The sequence below is a fragment of the Odocoileus virginianus genome, chromosome 31 (genome assembly GCF_023699985.2).
Source record: "Odocoileus virginianus isolate 20LAN1187 ecotype Illinois chromosome 31, Ovbor_1.2, whole genome shotgun sequence".
Lineage (NCBI taxonomy): Eukaryota > Metazoa > Chordata > Mammalia > Artiodactyla > Cervidae > Odocoileus > Odocoileus virginianus.
The window spans coordinates 37045102-37065570 of record NC_069704.1 but is presented as its reverse complement, the minus strand read 5'-3'; the positions used below and the strand labels follow the sequence as shown (position 1 = coordinate 37065570).

General features: G+C 38.4%; 1 protein-coding gene across 3 annotated transcripts in view; it reads left to right on the top strand.

The window, feature by feature from the left end:
* Positions 1–20469, top strand: part of PPP2R2A (protein phosphatase 2 regulatory subunit Balpha) — a 79246-nt gene that overhangs the window by 53548 nt on the left and 5229 nt on the right. For all 3 annotated transcript variants that reach the window (XM_070459643.1, XM_070459642.1, XM_020869619.2), the window contains 5 exons: positions 7096–7261; positions 13775–13887; positions 14950–15127; positions 17934–18098; positions 19196–19365. In XM_070459643.1, the coding sequence (XP_070315744.1) occupies positions 7096–7261; positions 13775–13887; positions 14950–15127; positions 17934–18098; positions 19196–19365 (792 nt within the window). The remainder of the gene's footprint in view (positions 1–7095; positions 7262–13774; positions 13888–14949; positions 15128–17933; positions 18099–19195; positions 19366–20469) is intronic.

Genomic DNA, 20469 nt, shown 5'->3' with positions numbered 1-20469 from the left:
GGCAGAAAGCAAAGAAGAACTAAAGAACCTCGTGATGAAAGTGAAACAGGAGAGTGAAAAAGCTGGCTTAAAACTCAACATTTAAAGAAAGATCATGGCATCTGGTCTCATCACTTAATGGCAAATGGATGGGGAAACAATGGAAATAGTGACAGACTTTATTTTGGGGGGCTCCAAAAGCATTGCAGGTGGTGACTGCAGCCATGCAATTAAAAGACGCTTCCTCCTTGGAAGAAAAACTATGACAAACCTAGCACCATATTTAAAAAGCAGAGACGTTACTTTGCCAACAAAGATTCGTCTAGGTAAACCTGTGGTTTTCCCAGTAGTCATGTATGGTTGTGAGTGTTGAACCATAAAGAAAGCTGAGTGCTGAAGAATTGATGCTTTTGAACTGTGGTGTTGAGAAGACTCTTGAGAGTCCCTTGGCCTGCTAGGAGATCAAATCAGTCAATCCTAAAGGAAGCCAGTCCTGAGTGTTCATTGGAAGGACTGATGCTGAAGCTCCAGTAGTTTGGCCACCAGATGTGAAGAACTGACTCATTGGAAAAGACCCTGATGCTGGGAAAGATTGAAGGCAGGAGAAGAAGAGGGGGACTACAGAGGCTGAGATGGTAGGATGGCATCACCAACTTGATGGACGTGAGTTTGAGTAGGCTCCAGAAGTTGGTGATGGACAGGGAAGCCTGGCATGCTGTAGTCCATGGGGTTGCAAAAAGTCTGACACGATGAGAGACTGAACTGAATTGATTCCAATATCAAAACGGCAAAGTTCAACAGATGCAAAACTACAGTGCTTTTGTAACAGCCTAAATAATAGCTTTTGACATCAAAGTGGATGGGGCAATATTCTTTCTGATGATGGTAATGTGGAGGGAGAGCCCAAGCAGCTGTCAGACTGGTGTTCCATACTTTTTAAGGGATCTTTGTTTCTATGGATGCTCATAGGAGGTGGTCAGCACTTGTTGAAGTAACTGGTTTCCTGTTGGCTTTGGATTGCTCAGACCTTCTTCTGGTTTCTCTGAGGCTTTTTGATACATATAAGCTAAAATGTTGGGGGAGGGTTAATATCTTTAAGAGACTTAAGGAGAAAGGTGAACAGAAAGGTTGTTCTTAACTGATTTCTCTGGATTGTTATGCAGCCTCTGTTTTCTGTTTTCTACCACTTCTGGTTACTTACTAGGATTTCTTTCTCACTTTTCTGTTCTTAATGTAGTATTCCCAAAATTTAACACGATTTAGAAGAAACCTTTAGCATGCTTATCTCAAGAGTTGGATAGTATTGTTTATATGTTTGTATTCTCTTTCTAAATTATTTGGAAAAACTAGGATGAGACTCAGCCACATGATATTGTTTTAATAGAATTTAATATCGTGTATGCAAAGGGCTTGGCTTAGTGTATTTTTTATTAAAGTGAAGAAACAGAACCTGCTGTTTTAGGGTGACAGGGTAGTGTTCTCTTAAGAGTTGAGTAGTATGTGGGCCCTAGATTTGCAACTCCTGGCAATGCAGTCTGCTTTTACCAATAAAGAAATGGAGAAGCTCAGACAGATTACTGGTCAGAAGTCGTACAGTTAACAAAGAAGTGAACTCTTACTCTAGAACCCTTGCTGTTACTCCCGATTCCCCGCCCATCATTCCCCTTTCTGACCGGGTTTAGCAACAACAGTTGATGTGCCACACTCCCTGCCAAGCTCCCTAAATCTTACTAATCTTCACGGTAAAATAACAGAGATGTTATGCTTGCTTACTACATCTCAGTTTATTGCAAATTTATAAATGAATTGAGACCTAAGTTAAATGCCTTTTCTAAGATCGCACAGCTAGTCAAGTGGGTTTAAAAAAAAAAAAAAGCTAATTCGGTATAAATTGGGATGAATATCCACAATGAAAAACAAATGTTAACTCCTTTAAGTAATGAATCTAAGTGGTATGAATCAAGAAAATCAGTTTCATTTATAGTAATGGAAAAGAGTTGGTCCTCAGGCTTTTTAATAACAGCCATTAAGGAATGATGTTTTCTCTGTACAAGTTTAGTGACAGAAAAGTTGGAGTTTGGAAGCCTTGAGAGTGTAGAGACCTGGGCTGTAGCCCTCATTCATATCCATTAACTTGTCCAAGCACCTCTCTTGTTCAGCTGTCTGTTCTCTAGATTCCTAGTTCCAGTCTACCTCTTAATATTCCCAGTAATTAAAGTTGCTCTGTGCCTTGCTCTTATTCTGTGTCATGGTTTAGAACTAAATTATTCTGGGTAGTTATATAGTCTGAATCATAGCACTTTAACCTTTTTAGATTTTATAACATTTTAAAGCATTACAGTTAACCCTTTGAACAACATGGAGTTAATCCCTGTATAATTTATGGTCACCCTCTGCGTCCCCTGATACATAGTACAGTTGTATTCACTATTAAAAACACTTATGTGAGAGCAGTCCTGCACTGTTCAGGGATCACCTGTATTAACTGTAACCTGCACATCTCCATGGGTGGTTGGATCCACAATTTAGAGGACCAAGTACAAGTTATGCCTGGACTTCCCACTGTGCAGAGACTTGGCACCCATGACCCCTGTGTTAACACGGCTTTGCGTACATTGTTTTTCATTCAGTTGTACTTCAAAGTGGAATTGTTGAGTACATCTTTTAAGGCTTTCAATAAGTATTGACAGATTATTCCCCAGAAAAGCTGTGTAAATTTATACTTCTTTCTGTAGTGTATAATTTTTGTCCATATTCTCATCATTAAAGCAGTGATCGTTATCATTTTTAAAATTCTTCATCTGTTTAAAGGCAAAACATTATTCTTTAATTTTGCATGCTAACAATGAATAGTTATATATTTGCTGACCATTTTTTAGGTAAGCTACCAACTGTTGGCCTTTTCATGTCTCAAGGGGGAGAGTGTTAATATTTTTACTAATTATTTTTAAGGACTTGAAAAGATAGTAACATTTTTTACACATGAAAGGTAGTAATCTTGTCTTATGATGCACTTTTCTCCCTAGTATGCTTTTTTTAAACTTTTAAATATTTTTTTTCTTACCTTGTCAAAAGTCAACCTTTCTTTGCTCTTTGCTTTCACTTTTATACTTAGAAGCTTCTTTTCACTTGAGAATTATATAGAAATTCACTATTGTACTTTCTCTTAGCTTCTTTTATTTACTTTTTAAACATTTGATTCTTCCTTCTGAAATTTATTTTTGTGTAAGAAATGAAGTTCTAATTCTCGTCCCAAATGTTTGTTTGACTCTAACACCATTGGATCTTACTGCTGTTTTCTATTTTGGTTTCGTTGAATCTCAGGGGCATACTTGAATTCATGACACTGCCACTAGAGATCATCGTCAGGCCCTTTATTTAAGTAAACATGCACACAGGTGGGCAGTAGTGCGCACACTAGCTTTTACTTGCATGATGTGCTGCCATTCACCTGTCACTTCACAGGTAACTGTTTGAATGTGTTCTTGTGATTTTCATTTGGTTTTTGTGTACTGAGCTGTGTTTATCTGTGGCAGAGTATAACATTGGACTTCAGCAGTTTCCATGCGTACAGCACAGTCTTGCCAACCACATGCACACGACCGTGCAGCAGACCCCCAGCATAGCTGGGACTCTGTGCCCACTGACCAGCGGCTTCTCGCCATCGACCTCCCTCCAGTCCCTGTCGCCGTTCAGCCTCCTGTTTCTCTGAGGCTGACTGCTTTAGACAATCCAATATATAAGTGGAATTGTGCAGTACTTATCATTAATGATCAGCTTTATTTTATTCAGCATAATGTCCTTAAGGTCCATCCATGTTGTAGCCTATGACAGGAGTTCCTTTTTTTTTTTTTTTATGGCTGAATAATTTATATGTGTATACACATGCATGTGCACATACCCACCCACCACATTTTCTTTATTCATTTTTCCGTCAGTGGATGTTTAGGTTATTTCTGCCTCTTAGCTATTCTGAATGATGTCTTTTGAGGTTCCTTTTTCACTTCTTTTGGATTTATACCCAGATTGCTGGATGATCCAGTAGTTTTTTTTTTTTTTTCCCTTGATGTGGCATATGGGATCTTAGTTCCCAACCAGGGATTGAACCCATGGCCCTTACAGTGGAAACATAGTCTTAACCTCTGTGATGCCAGGGAAGTCCCTCTTATTTATATTTTTGAGAAACCCCCATACTGTTTTCAAATTGGCTACACAATTTGTATGCTTTTTTCTTTTTTAACTGTGTTGAAATATACACTAGTGGATTATCACGAAAATGCACAAAATGCACAAAACACTAGTGGATTATCACGAAGCAGATATCTCAGTCAGGAGCTAGAACTTCCCAACTTCCATCAACCCTCCTCATTCCCCTTCCAAGCAACTCCTTTCTCTTTGCTCCTCAAAAGTTTTTTAACATTAATTTGGCCTATAGTTTTAGAACTGTTTGGAATCTACACTAAATATTATGTGTCTGGCCTTTTCGCTCAGTTTTCGTTGCTGTAATAATTTGCTGACTTTCATTGCTATATTGTGGTCTTCTGTATTTCTGTACCACAGTCTATCCATTCTGTTACAGATGCGGATGTTTTGGTTGGTTCAGTTTTCAGCTATAAAGAATAAAAAGTTGTTAAGATAACATAGTAAAAAGTTAAAAAAAAAAAAAAGACAACATAGTAATAAGGGAAGCCTGGTGCGCTGCAGTCATGGGGTCGCAAAGAGTCGGACGTGACTAAGCAGCCGAACAACAACAGTAAAAAGTGGTTCTGCCAATTTTATTCTCATGAACAATGTATAAAAATTCTGGCTCTTCCACGTCTTTGCCAATGCTTTGCGATTTTATAATTTAAACATTTTGAGATTATGAGGGTATCTTGTTATAGTTTTAATTTATACTTTCTTGATTAATACTTTTTATGGGTTTGTTGGCCATTGGATATCATCTTTTGTGAAGTACCTACTAAAATTTCTTGCACTTTTTTCTACTGGATTGTCTGTTGTTTTTCTCACTGATGTGTAGGCTTAGCACCTTTTGAATATTAACCCTTTGTCAGTTGTACTTGTTGGAAGTATCTGCAATTCTGTGACTTACCGTCTTATTTTTCTGAATGATATTCTCATAAGTAGAGGTTATTAATATAATTCAGTTTATCTATGTTTTTCTCTAGACTTACTGCGTTTTCTTTCCTGTAAAAGAAATACTTCTCTACCTCAAGATCCAGGAAGATAATATATTCCCGTCATTGTTTAGATCTGTGCTTTCCAGTACGGTAGTTACTAGCTCCATGTGGCTATTTAGAAGTTAATTAGTTAAATGTAAACTTCACTTCCTTAGTCACAGTGGCTACATTTCTGGTGCTCAGCAACCACATGTGACTGGTGACTACCATATTGGACAGGGCAGATAAGGACTGTTTCCATTGTTGCAGAAAGCTCTCTTGGATATTGTTGTACTAGAAGCGTTTACAGTTATATTCCTGATTGACCTGGAATCAGTTTATATGAGTGGCTTAATGTGGATGTAGTATGGGTCAGGGTTTGTTTTATTATATTGAATATATGAATAACCAATTAACTGAAAACTATTTAGTGAAAAGACCATCCTGGCCCAGCAATTCCATTTTTGTCTGAATTCAGGCCTACCTGAATTATATGGACTTTAGTTTCTACTTTTCACTAAAGTTTCATATACACAAGTTACCTGAAGGCAGAGATTCTGTGTTATTAAATTTCTGTATATCTCTGGGACCCAGTGTACATAGTACTGTAGTCTTTTGCTTACATTAAAAATAGCATTCATATTAAAAATTGAATTGCTGTTTATTGTAACTTTCTTGGAGAATAATATGACATTTTTTGAGGCTGAGTAATTTTCAGTGGAAGATATATGGAATTTCTTCTAAAGAGATATTGGCATATAGCTATTAAATGGGCTGGGTTATTAGATTTGGTGTAAGAGTATTATAATGAGACCAAGATTCTCAGTTTGAATTTTACCCTTTCCATATCCCCAGTGTGCATTATGTTCTGTGATATGTTCTGCATTCTCAGTATTGGTAAATGCACTCAATAATAATCAATCCAAATACAACTGTGACCATGAATGATCAATGCAGATAATCAAGCTACTGGAAAAAACAACCTAAAACCTATGGTTATGAGATAATGATTCAGTAAGATTTTCTTTTTATAAGGAGAGTAATAATAATGACCAACAGGCCATTCTTAGTATCACTTCATCTTAAACATTTCATTTGTTAATTCATATTTACTTAAAATAGTTGATTTTAAATACTACCTTTCTTTTAAACTATTTTTACATTGGTTCTTTGAACTAGACATTTAATGTTTTTGGTGGAAAGGTTTTTGATTGTGTGATGATGGATTAATAAGTGAAACTCTAGAAATGGTTACAATTTTCATTTTTGCTAAGATATTAGTGTTAACTGAAGAAGTTCATAAGTAGTCTCTATCCAATAGCTTAAATTATATTCATTCGCACTGATACTAAATGAAATAAATCATTGGTGTGTGCTAGGCTCTTAATTAAGAAAGATAATTTAAGGAGGTTTAGCATTTGTTGCTGAGTAGAGTTGGATATGGTTTCAGTGAATAGTACAGCCCTGTAAATGTGGTCTTGAGTGGGGGAGGTTGGAGTCAAATGTGTCGTTGCACTTAATGAGGGCTCTTCTCTTCAAGAGCTTTCCAGCAGTGAAATGACCTAAAGGCAGGCATGAGAAAGGCCGAGAAAGAAGGTGTGCCTCATCCTTCTTTCTGCTGTTTCTGATGAGTTTTTCTTAGTCTTTACTTTTTGGATGAAACTTGTTATGTATGCTCAGTATTATTAAGTATGTGATACATAATGGTAAAGTAGCAGTCAAAAGGATCCATATTTTAATATTATTTTTCCTAATAAATTGGGCCTAATTAAGTAAAGGATTTATCTAGCTTTTCCTTTTTTTCTTTCAAGCATTTGTATTTATTCCTTGGAAGCTTTAAATACAAAAAACAATAGAATTGTATATAAGATGATACGAGGTCTGTTAGAACTGGTTAAATGTTTGATTAATTTGAAATATTTCTCAACCGGTCCAAATATTTTTGTTTCCATTTTAGAACAAAATCCAGTCTCATAGCAGAGGAGAATATAATGTTTACAGCACCTTTCAGAGCCATGAACCAGAGTTTGACTACTTGAAAAGTTTAGAAATAGAAGAAAAGATCAACAAAATTAGGTGGTTGCCCCAGAAAAATGCTGCTCAGTTTTTATTGTCTACCAACGGTGAGTGTACATTGCTTCTTTTCATAAACCTGCTGTGTGCACGTGTCCTGTGGGTTCCTTTCCCCTGTTCAAAGAGGAGTAGTTGTTAAGAGGGCTCTGGAGATAGACATCTGGAAATATTTCTTCCCCATATAGAATGTGAACTGTTCTTTTTTTGTCTTTCCTTTTTTATTTTCTTTCAGTTTTTAAATTCTCAGAAAGAGCTCCTCAGGTGTCCTTGTTCTTTAGTACACACACTGTTTTAGTAAAAAGAATGAGATTTACATTTGCTTTGGGTCAGATCCTGTTCCTGCTCCTTCTTGGCGTAGGAGCCTTGGGCAGGTTGCTGACCCTGCTCAGGTCTCCTTGTCTGCACACTCTGGCTGGTGGGTTTGCTTTATCACCTGGTTGAGGTGAGTACACCGGTTACTCCTGGTGTACACAGTGAGTGCTCAGTATGTGTTCATTCCCTTCCCTCTTCCTTTTTAAGTGTGCCTGACTCTCCAAAGAGTATTTCATACTGTAAATGCAAAACACTGTCAAAGGATGGTCCCCACTCCAGGACACTCCCTAGGAGAGCACTCGTCTTACTTGGTCCTTGTTTAAGAAGGACACAAACTGGAGTTGCCTCATTGCCATACTGTCTTGTTTCTGTAGGAAGAGTTACTAAATGAAGGTTAGAATTATATAATGTCTCTATCAGAATTTAAAGTCCTTTATGACTGGTTAAGAAGTGGGTCATTTCTTTTTGTTCTTCTTATTTTTACCTGAGCTGTGACTTGGCTTATCCCTGCAGATTTGGGTCTAAGAGAGAGTCATTAACATGGTTGAGTACTTCCAGGTGTTTGGGTAGCTGGTCTGTAAAAATTTCAATTAAAAACTTCTTGATGCTGGAACACGGGTTGGGGGAGACTTCCACTTTCACATCCTCTTGGTATTAGTAAAATCAGATACTAGCATCTAGAACTCACCATTCTTCAGCACTTGCAGAATCCAAACTCAGGTGACTTTGGTTGACCCAGTAGAAAACATGAAGTGCTGGCTTTATCCACCTTAGGCCTTCTCACCCACTATGTCAAATTCTTGGAAGTGCATTCCACAGAATGATACCACTGGCTGATAATATGAACTGCATTTTCCTCTCTTCTTATTAAAAGAAAAATACATAGAGATAATGATTTAAGCTTGTAGTTTACAGCACTGTAAACGGAGGCTGTGTGTTTACTCACGTTGTACGTTGGTTTCTAATCTTGGTTCAGTTTTGATTTGTACAGTTAACTAAGTTTTTTCAAATAGCACTTCAGGTACTGCTCTTTGACATCAAATAATGTGTATTATTGTAGAGAAGGAAATGGCAACCGACTCCACTGTTCTTGCCTGGAGAATCCCATGGACAGAGGAGCCTGGTAGACTATGGTCCATAGGGTCGCAGAGAGTCGGACACAACTGAAGCGACTAAGCGCGCATGCAGTATGTGTTACACAATTTAGGCAGTTTCTGCTTTGGAAGTAAATGTCTCAGGAAGTGTGTTTGCTTGTAGTAATTTTGGCAGTTCACTTCTTACAGGCTAAATTGTTTTATTTTTTATAGAGGGGGATTTTTAAAATACAAGCTGAAGTAGCATAATGAAGTCCCATATACCAAACACCCAGGTTCAGCAGTTCTCAGTTCATCCCCAGCTGTGTTTTGCTGGTACTTCTTACCCTGCCTTTTCAGTCTTATTTGAAAGCAAACCCCATTTCATCTCTCAGTTCTCATTTATATCTCTGCATGTCATCCATGCAGGTTTCCTCTGTGATTTGAAATAAATAAGGCATCATATAATCAGCCCAGCCTTTCTAGACACTGAACTCGGCAAGAGCTCAGTGGGAGGAAAGACCACTGGAAATTCCAGGGACTGGGTCAGGGGTCGTGTGAGTCTAAGTACTGTTTTTGTGTGGACAGAATAAACAGTGTTCCCCAAATAGGAGTATGTAAATTTGAAAAATCATTGATTAGTAATACAGCTTATTTTTAAGGGCAATACACAATGCATTGCACATGTTTGGGGTTTTTTGTTGTTGTTAATGAATGCTAAGTAAAACACAGCTTTTGGGATGGTAGCTGTATTATTTTTTGTGCTAAAAGTAGAGTCCAATGTGGAAGAATGTAACAAGTATGAAAATTTTACATACCACAGTATCTGGGAGTGCTGAGAATAGGAGAAGGGATGAGAGTACTTGAGCTGCATCTGAAAAGCTTTATTCTTTGAGAAGAGAGAAGGCAAATATATGGAAAAATGTTAACTTCCGTTAAATCTGAGCAGTATCTCTATATTATCTGGTGTAGTTTTCTCTGACAGCATAATATCTGTACTTTCTCTCTTCATAGTGTTTTTTTTTTTTTTAAATCTGATTTATTTATTTATTTTCGTTATCTGATTTATTTATTTTTTTTTTCCATTTATTTTTATTAGTTGGAGGCTAATTACTTTACATCATTGCAATGGTTTTTGTCATACATTGAAATGAATTAGCCATGGATTTACATGTTCTCTCTTCATAGTGTAATGGGTCTTTATACTCAAAGAAAGGTTAGAAAACTACTGGGGAGACTGATGGAAAATAGGAGCAAACATTCCAACTTTGAGTAATCAGAATTAATCTTCATCTTTGCATTGGCTTTTTGTGATCATCACTATGCAAGTATTTCCCAGATTGTTTTTACTGAAATAATTTCATAGCCATCTTCTTATAACTTTATTCATTTAATGTTTCTTCAAGTGACTTAATTCTCTTTCTCTTTAACCTCCTTTGCCTTTCTCAGAATTCTCTTCAGTTTCTCTATGTTCCAGAAATATCCAGCTCTAAAATCTGTTGACCATGGATCTTTGAATATATGACTAATAAAAGTTCACTTGTGAATAGGTTGTCTTAACAGCTTATTAATAAGAAGCTTTTTGGATTGTATGTAAAAGCCACACATCTGCAAAGGAAACTTGGTAGCATTTGTTTTCCCTGTTTTAATCCTCTGTGGTGAGGGGAATACTGGGACTCTGAGCTTCTGAAACACTTTAGATATCAGTATTCACAGTGTCAGGAAACACGGTAGAGCAGTGGTTCTTAACTTTTTGACTGTAAAATTCTCTCTGAGGAATCTAATAACCCTCTTCATAGAAAATGAGTATATGTACATACTCTTGTGTGCAGGTTTTTGGAGTTTGATTATTACTCATATCCCTCCAACTACAGGCCCCAAATTCCTGGTAAAAGTAAACGCTGGACTTCTCTGGTGGCTCAATGGTAAAGAATCTGCCTGCCAGTGCGGGAGACACGAGTTCGCTCCCTGGTCCAGGAAGATCCCACATGGTGTGGAATAACAGCCCTTGTGCCACAGCTACTGAGCTTCTGCTCTAGAGCCTGTGGGCTGCAACTACTAAAGCACCCTAGAGCCCGTGCTCCACAAGAGACCAGCACAGTGAGAAGCCTGCACATCACAACTAGAGTAGGCCTCTCCCCCCACCCCCGCAAGCGCTTGCTACAAGTAGAGAAAGCCTGCTCACAGTAAGGAAGGCCCAGTGTAGCCATAAATAAATCTTTAAAAAAAGAAAACAACAAACCTGCAAGCCCAGCAGCACAGCCCAAAAAAAAAAAAAGTTTTTAAAAATACTGTAGAGCATAAAAATTTTGATTTTTTTTTTTTTTTTTCCTTTTTTTTAAATTCCCAACCTGCCTATTCACAAGCACTGCACTGATACTGTGTAGTACTTCTTGGTCTTTTGTTTATGTCATTAAAAGTTTTTAGCACTGTCTAAGTCACAGATTTTATTACCTTAAAATTTTTGTTCTGAAGTTTAATTTGTTTCAAAAATCTGTTTACCCAGTTTTTTTTTGTTTTTCTTTCTCTCTTTTTTTTTTTTCTGTAACATTACTAGGAACCACAAACTAATTACATCTTATTTGAAATGTTTGATAAGTTTATTGTGATTTCTTTATCTGGATCGTTAATAAGGATGACGAATTTGAGCAGGCCATAAGAAATCATGGGAACGTATGTGTGGTGGTGTTGGAGGGGGTTCATCCTTATAATCTTCAGATAATAATTTCTCCCAAAATGTAGAATTCAGGCATGGCTCATTTAAATGATAGATTTGGGGACAGGTTAAATACTCTTAAAATTTGTCATTCTTTACCTAATTTATATAAATATATGTAAACCAAATGGCACATAGAAAACACATATAACTTAACTGCAGTATAACTGAAAACCCCAGTTACATAGGCTTCAGATGAAACAGTTAGCTGCAAGCCAGTAAGCTGGCAGTTGTTCTCTGTGTACATGTCGTCTCTGCCGGGGGCACCCACAGTGGTGCTACGCGTACTCTTCTCCACTGGGCAGGGGGTGGCCAGGCTGGAGGAGGTCCTGCCGTGTCTCTATATGATGGAGCATTACAGAGGACTCTATACACTGCTTTTCATATTCTGGTATACCCATTTGTTTATGAAGGGCCATTAAGATGTGGCATTTTGTAAGTGCAGTTTTAAGCTTATAATGGGCATGCATGCTCAGTTGTGTCTGACTCTTTGCAGCCCCATGGGCTGTAGCCCACCAGCCTCCTCTGTCCATGGGATTCTCCAGGCAAGAATACTGGAGTGGGTTGCCATTTCCTACTCGAGGGGATCTTCCTGACCTGGGGATTGAGCCTGCATCTCCTGTGTTGTCAAGTGGATTCTTTACACTGGGCCTCTTGGGCACACAGAGTTAAATAAATGTGCTTGATTCCATCTTGATGTAGATGGCTGATTGAGTAAGTAAATAAGTGGGGAGAAAGGATGCTGTTGAGTAAATAAATAAGTGGGGAGAAAGGATGCTTGTTACAGAGAATTCCAAATAACATGTGGATGGACACTCCTGCTTGCCCGGACTGTAACTGGTCCTATCAGACATGGATGGATTTAGTGCCTCATTTCCAAGGGGGAGACACTAACTGTGCAGTGGAGGAACCTGGCAGTTTCTTTCCTAACCAAGTGATCACCAGTGGAAGTCATGTCAGTACTGTGCATACATTTACTTCACTCTCAGCTCTTCTGATACCCCATGATCCCAATCAGATCATGAGGGAACAACAGACATGCCCAGTGGACGGACATTCCACACACTTTGCCAGTGCTTCTCAGAACTGTCAGGAAGAAGAAAAATAAGAAAGTCTGAGAAATTGTTGCAGAGAAACTAAGGTGACTTGACAGCTACAAATGGTGTTGTTTGAATCCTGGAACAGAAAGGAGCCGTTGGTGGAAAACCTGATGAAATCAGAGTAAAGTCTGAAGTATGGCGAATAGGGTAACGTGGAATGGTAATTTCTTAGTTTTAACAAATTTATTTGTATGCTGACATTAGGAAAAAACTGGGTGAAGAGTATATGGAAATACTCAGTGCTCTTTGCAACTTTTCTCTAACTCTAGACTTCGGAGGCAAAGCTTATTGTAAAAAACACTATTTTATATATTCTCGATCCTGAATAATTTTGTCTTGAAGGACTTGGGGACGTATGCTTTTAATTGGTAAACTATTTTCAGGCCCTTGTACTTACTTGAATTGAATCACAAATATAACAGGAAAAGAAAGAGTTTAAACAGATCCATCCAGATCTGTTAAGAAGTTTGTGGAGTTTTTGAGAGCATCTGCCAGGAAGTGTGGGACCAAGGGAGATAGATAACCTTACCATTTTTATTCTAAATAGTCCCTGCTGGCTCATATGGTAGAGGATTTGCCTGCGGTGCAGAAGACCCAGGTTCCATCCCTGTGTCGGAAAGATAGCCTGGAAAAAGGAATGGATACCCATTCCAGTGTTCTTGCCCGGAGAATTCCGTGAACTAGGAAGAACTGAGCCTGGTGGGCTGTACAGTCCATGGGGTGGCAAAGAGCTAGACATGACAGAGTGGCTGACACTTAGGCCATTTTAACCGACTTTGCTTTTTTGTGTAAAAGTTTAATATTAAGCATTATGCATGTATAGACATATGACTAAGCGTGTGCTTAGTCCCTTAGTTGTGTCCAACTCTGTGACCCCCATGGACTGTAGCCCGCCCGCTGCTCTGTCCATGGGATTCTGCAGGCAAGAATACTTGCCATGCCCTCCTCCAGGGGATGGACAGACACACACACAAGAGTTTCCCCTGCCCCCTCTAGCTATAATCACTCACTCACTCACACACATACACACACACACACACACAGTTTGCCCCGCCCCCTCTAGCTATAATAATTTTTGAAGGATAGGGACCTGGCTGTGACCTGACTTTAATATTAAATGGTATTTAATGAGTGCCATTAACATAGGTTTTTAATTTCTGTGCTAGTTTTATATATACAGATGCTTTTATTCACCTGGTAGTAGAGAGTTTGTGTTAATATTATTAAGTCAGGTCAGGGATTTTATTCTTGGGATCCTTTTGGGTCAGATATGAAATCACATGTTTAAATATATATTAAAATGTTTTTCTTCTGTGAAGCTTAATCTGTCATTTTTTAAGACTTTCTTTATTTTTTCCCCAGATAAAACAATAAAGTTATGGAAAATCAGTGAAAGGGACAAAAGACCGGAAGGGTATAACTTGAAGGAGGAAGATGGAAGGTATAGAGATCCTACTACAGTCACTACACTACGTGTAAGTACATGTTAAAAAGAAAATTCTGATTCCATTGAATAGTCTTCTGTACTGTTATTATATAGTCTAGATCCTCAACAGAACATGAACAGGAATAATTACACTCTGCTGCTTCCCAAGATTCTGTAACCACAGAGAACATTAAAGACTCAAATTTTAAACAGATCCCGACCTACAGACGAGTCTCACTGTGGCCAGGGGCTGAACCAGGACTCAACACAAGACTGTGTTTTGATTTGTTTTGTTTTTTACTATGCCACCACACTCTCTTGTTCTTATGGTTTGGTTATCAGCTATTAGAAGGTTAAGTTTCAAGATTAACTTGTTTGGAGATCAAAAAAGTAAAAATGGACTAAATCTTCTAGTTGCAATGAGAAATACCAAGAATTTGATGCTTTGGGCCGATTTCCTTTTTAGCCACTTTATTTATTTATTTATTTTCATTTATTTTTATTAGTTGGAGGCTAATTACTTTACAATATTGTAGTGGTTTTTGTCATACATTGACATGAATCAGCCATGGATTTACATGTATTCCCCATCCCGATCCCCCCTCCCACCTCCCTCTCTACCCGATCCCTCTGGGTCTTCCCGGTGCACCAGGCCCGAGCACTTGTCTCATGCATCCAACCTGGGCTGGTGATCTGTTTCACCATAGATAATATACATGTTTCGATGCTGTTCTCTTGAAACATCCCACCCTTGCCTTCTCCCACAGAGTCCAAAAGTCTGTTCTGTACATCTGTGTCTCTTTTTCTGTTTTGCAAATCATAAACATTTATTAGCTTTGCAAGTCTTTCAAACAAAAGATTGAAACTAGGAAAAACTACAAATTTTGATAGTATTGCTATCTATAAAGGGAGGCAGATTTGTTTTTCATTTTTCTTCCCATGTCAACACTTCAAGCAATCAATATCAGTTGCTTTATAAAGCTAAGTCTGTGTAGCATTATGCTGTTTAATGTTACCTCAGAACCTGGAGTAATGAAGTCTCCTGAGCCTACAGTCCTCTTGTAGAAAGTGAGTGTTTTGTAATCGCTTCTTTTTCATGTCTTGTTGACAGGTGCCAGTCTTTCGGCCCATGGATCTAATGGTTGAGGCCAGTCCACGAAGAATATTTGCCAATGCTCATACATATCACATCAACTCAATTTCTATTAATAGTGATTATGAAACGTATTTATCTGCAGATGATTTGCGGATTAATCTTTGGCATCTGGAAATAACAGACAGGAGTTTTAGTATCCGTTTGGTTTCCTTTTTTGGTGTTAGGTAAAGAAGGCATGTTATCCTCATACTGGACTTACCTTCATTCTCTCCTTGGTGTGTTTTGATTCTTATATAGTAGCTTATTATTTTATAGCACTTTTTTTGTGTATAAGTTATTTAACACTGGGTGAAATTATTTGATAAAAGGCATAATGTATCAATTTAAAAATTGGATTCTTGGAATTATAACGAATTTTTCTCTTTGTACCTATGAAAATAGAAAAAAAAATTTTAATAGCTGTTTCTTGTAACAGAAACAAATATATGGAGTATTACCTTTAAAGTGTTTTTAATTATAAAAGTATCTCATTAAGGTTGGAAAAGGATTCGTACAAGTCATGATGGTCTAAATACTTCTCATTGTTTGTTATCCTCCTAAAAATTTTCTGTGATTACGAGATACACACACACACACATACATATATAGAAATGTATATACATGTTTGTTTTTAAGTACTTAAGTTCTTGATAAATGGTCATTATCATGACTGCTATTAATGTATATCTTTCCAAATAGATATCATTTGAAAAATTAACACTGTACTATAGTTCACACTCTACCAGTGCAAGCATACCTCAGAGATATGACAGATTCAGTTGGAGACCACAAGAATAAAGTGAATACTGCCCTAAAATTAAGTCACACGAATTATTTGGTTTCCCAGTGCATATAAATGTTAGCGCTATATTGTAGTCTGTTAAAGTATGTAGTTGCATTATGTCTTAAAAAAAAAAAAAAAGTATACCTTAGTTTATTTTTTTCCATTTATTTTTATTAGTTGGAGGCTAATTACTTTACATCATTGCAGTGGTTTTTGTCATACATTGAAATGAATTAGCCATGGATTTACATGTATTCCCCATCCCGGTCCCCCCGTCCCACCTCCCTCTCCACCCGATCCCTCTGGGTCTTCCCAGTGCACCAGGCCCGAGCACTTGTCTCATGCACCCAACCTGGGCTGGTGATCTGTTTCACCATAGATAGTAGACATGTTTCGATGCTGTTCTCTTGAAACATCCCACCCTCGCCTTCTCCCAGAGTCCACAAGTCTGTTCTATACATCTGAGTCTCTTTTTCTGTTTTGCATATAGGGTTATCATTACCATCTTTCTAAATTCCATATATATGTGTTAGTATACTGTAATGGTCTTTATCTTTCTGGCTTACTTCGCTCTGTATAATGGGCTCCAGTTTCATCCATCTCATTAGAACTGATTCAAATGAATTCTTTTTAATGGCTGAGTAATATTCCATGGTGTATATGTACCACAGCTTCCTCATCCATTCGTCTGCTGATGGGCATCTAGGTTGCTTCCATGTCCTGGCTATTATAAACAGTGCTGCGATGAACATTGGGGTACACGTGTCTCTTTCAGATCTGGTTTCCTCGGTGTGTATGCCCAGAAGTGGGATTGCTGGGTCATATGGCAGCTCTATTTCCAGCTTTTTAAGAAATCTCCACACTGTTTTCCATAGCGGCTGTACTAGTTTGCATTCCCACCAACAGTGTAAGAGGGTTCCCTTTTCTCCACAGCCTCTCCAGCATTTATTGCTTGTTTTGGATAGCAGCCATCCTGACTGGCGTGTAATGGTACCTCATTGTGGTTTTGATTTGCATTTCTCTGATAATGAGTGATGTTGAGCATCTTTAGTTTAAAAATATTGCTGAAAAATGCTGATCATCACCTGCACCTTCAGCGAGCGGTAATCTTTATGCTGCTGGAGGATCTTGCCTTGTTGAAGGTTGCTGACTGATGAGAGTGTGATTGTTGAAGGTTAGGGTAGCTGTAGCAGTTTTCTTTGAAATAAGGCAACAGTGAAGTTTGCCACATCAATTTTGACTGTTCCTGTCATAAATGATTTCTTTGTAGTCTGCAGTACTGTTTGACAGCATTTCACCCACAGTGGAACTTCTTTCAAAACTGGAGTCAGCCCTCTCAAACCCTGCCACTGCTTTATCAACTAAGTTTATGTAATGTTCTAAGCCCTTGGTTGTCCTTTCAGCAGTTGACTAAATTCACCACCTTATGTGTGTAGTTCATGTCAGCCCAAAACAATTATAGTAGTAACATCAAAGATAGCTGAGCTGATCACAGATCACTGAAACAGATGTAATAATAATGTAAAGGTTTGAGCTGATGATGTTAGGAAAATGGTGTTTGATAGGCTAGCTTGATGCACAGTTCCTACAAAACATCAATTTATAAAAAATGCAGTAAATCATAAGTGAAGTGCAGTGAACTGATAGGTGAAGCCCAGTAAAGCAAAGCAAAGCAACAAGGTCTGCCTGTAATGCATAAGAAGAGCCTGTTTTCCTGTACCTTTAGTGGTCTAGTTAGTGAAAGGGCCTCTTGTTTTCATTTGCTTCTTTCGTCCTTAGTAGACTTATTTTTTTCAACCATTTCTTTTTGTTCTTTTCCAAATTTTTCATTGGATTTGCATGTATTCTTATTGGAGTTTTTTTTTTTTTTTAAGCACCTTCTTAATATCAAGTAAATCAGCTCCATTGTTTGTGTGCAGCTTCCCCATTGTGCTGCCTTCCAGATTTTTCCTTTTGTTTTGTTTGGAAATATTGTAAGTTCTTAATATTTAGGATGATGGCCTATCAGTCTTTGTTTATGTCTTCTGGGATTTATATCATACTGAGGAAAAAAAACCCTCTACATTCTAAAATAGGATTAATACGTGCATCTGTGAATGAGCTGTAGATTTGAGAAATATAAAATTATATTTGACCTTTCTTTTAAGTGGAAATTCCTTAATAAAATGCTCTCCAGATATTGTGGATATCAAGCCTGCCAACATGGAGGAGCTGACAGAGGTGATCACAGCTGCAGAATTCCACCCCAACAGCTGTAACACATTTGTCTACAGCAGCAGTAAAGGGACGATCCGGTTATGTGACATGAGGGCGTCCGCCCTCTGTGATAGGCATTCTAAACGTGAGTTTGTTTTCAAACGGTAACATTTTCTGTTTGTCTTCAGACATGGTAACTGCACTTACATAGGTTTCCTTGGTGACTCAAACAGTACGCCAAGAATCCGCCTGCAGTGCAGGAGATCCGGGTTCAGTCAGTGGGTTGGGGAGATCTCCTGGAGCAGGGCATAGCCACCCACTTCAGTATTCCTGCCTGGAGAGTCCCATGGTGGAGGAGCCTGGCGGGCTGCAGTCCCTGGTGCTGCCCAGTCAGACAGGACCGAGCGGCTAAGCACAGCACATGAGTCTTGACCTCCTGTACCTTTTGGTAAGCTGCCTGACTCAGCCCGAGACCTTACAGGTTCTACTGGAAGAACATAGAAGACTGTCTGTGGGGTACGTCTGTTGAGTACCAGTGGATGTACTTTAATAGAGTGCTGTTCTTTGGGAGCTTGGGTTGGGTTCCCCAGTCCTGTCTGCAAGTAGAACATTTCCTCTCTTCCCTGCCTCCCTTCTCTCTTCTCCCCACCCCCTTCCTTCCTGTTTTGGGCTTCCTAGGAAGAGTTTTTCCTGAGAAAAGGTTTCTTCAACTCCTTTAAGTTTGAAGAGTACAAGGTTAAGAAATTCAGGGGTTGCATTATTCTTACCTCCATGTTGAATTTTTTAAAAACTTACGAAGACTGTTAACATACTTCTTATCAAACTAATTTTACCTGACCACTCAAAACTGTGGGTATGCATGGGAATGGCAAAGGTGGTCTGTGTCTCGTGGTGCCAGTACATGCAAAGTCAGTGAGGTGTATGTAGGACCACAGACCTGACACATGCCAGATGTGGCAGCCGAGTGGTTCTGGTGGATTAGCCGGGTGACTCTGGGATGCGCTGTGCTACATAATGTGCTTCTGCCGCTTCAGCTTCAGTATTGGGTTATCCTCATTCTCCTAAGAAACTCTATCAGGAAGGTTACAGTCTTACAGATGTTCTTAGAGATGTTTTCCATTTCTTTACTAGCCTGTCATTTTTAGCTCACTGCTAGGAAGTTTGTGAATGATGTTTTGTGTAAATGCTTTGTCCAGGCCAGAGTAATTACAGATGGTCCCAACCTTTTGTGCTTGTTTTTAGTGTTTGAAGAACCTGAAGATCCCAGTAACAGGTCTTTTTTTTCTGAAATCATCTCTTCAATTTCTGATGTAAAATTCAGCCATAGTGGTCGATATATGATGACTAGAGACTATTTGTCAGTCAAAATTTGGGACTTAAATATGGAAAACAGGCCTGTGGAAACATACCAGGTATTTGGAATTCTTTCTTTCAATGAGTATATAGCCTATATGTGTTAATCCCAGTACAAAGTGTGTTCACCATTGGGCTTTTTCCTTCAGAGATCCATGAATACACTGCTTTTCCTTATGTTAAATTTATACCTAATTTTATAGACTGTGTTTTCTATGTAGTTTTACAATTAAAATTTAAAGCTACCAATTTGTTTCAATAATAACTTTTTTTTCTACTGTTATCTACATTTGAAGTGAGGATGGAATTAAGGTGTCTACGGAGGTCTGGGGAGAACTGTGGGGAGAATGGCCAGGCCTACTAGAGGCTCCCAGATAGAGTGTGGACAGTGCTAGCTGAATGAGAGGTTAACGCTGGCGTGTCGCCCAGTCAGGTGAACTGGCTGGTAACTGTTGTCTTAAGCTGAAGGAGAGGGGCTTGTGAGCACCCAGCAGACAGCTTTGGGAGCTGCCTGTCTGTCATAGAATGCCAGTCAGTTCTGGATTCTCCTTGTCAGCCAAGCTGCTCCCGTGGGTCCCTTTATTCCGGAGAAGCGAATGAAGATGTGCACAGCGGGGACAGGGTGCAGTTTCTTTTAACCTGTGCTGACCTGGCTTAGTGATTGGAGTAGTCGCATCATACTCAGTGTAGCAGGTGCAGGGTCAACTCCCACTGAGTTTGTATAAGAATCTAGCTGACCAGTTATGTGATTGAAGGGTAATGTTAACATTACTGTTTGCCTCACGTACTCATTGTGGGTCCTAACCCACAAACGTTATAAATCCTGTGTTAACAGATTTTCACCTAAAATGTCACACAGAGTGGTCTGAATCATTCCATTATACTTAAAGATAAAACAGATACTTAAAATGATGTTAGGCTGTTTCATAAAGATTAGAGAATTCTAAGCTTTGAGAAAGTACTTGTTCTTTTCTGTCATTACTTCATTTTAAGGTTCTCATTTAAATGAATAAGAACAGTGAGCTAGAGACTCCTTTTTTTCCCTTATGATCACAACAAATACTTTGGAACTTTGCTTTGTAATTTAGTAATATTAATACAGAAATGTATCATTTCTAAGAATACTTTTTCAATTTACTTTCTAGTTGATCCCTTTGTGAAAA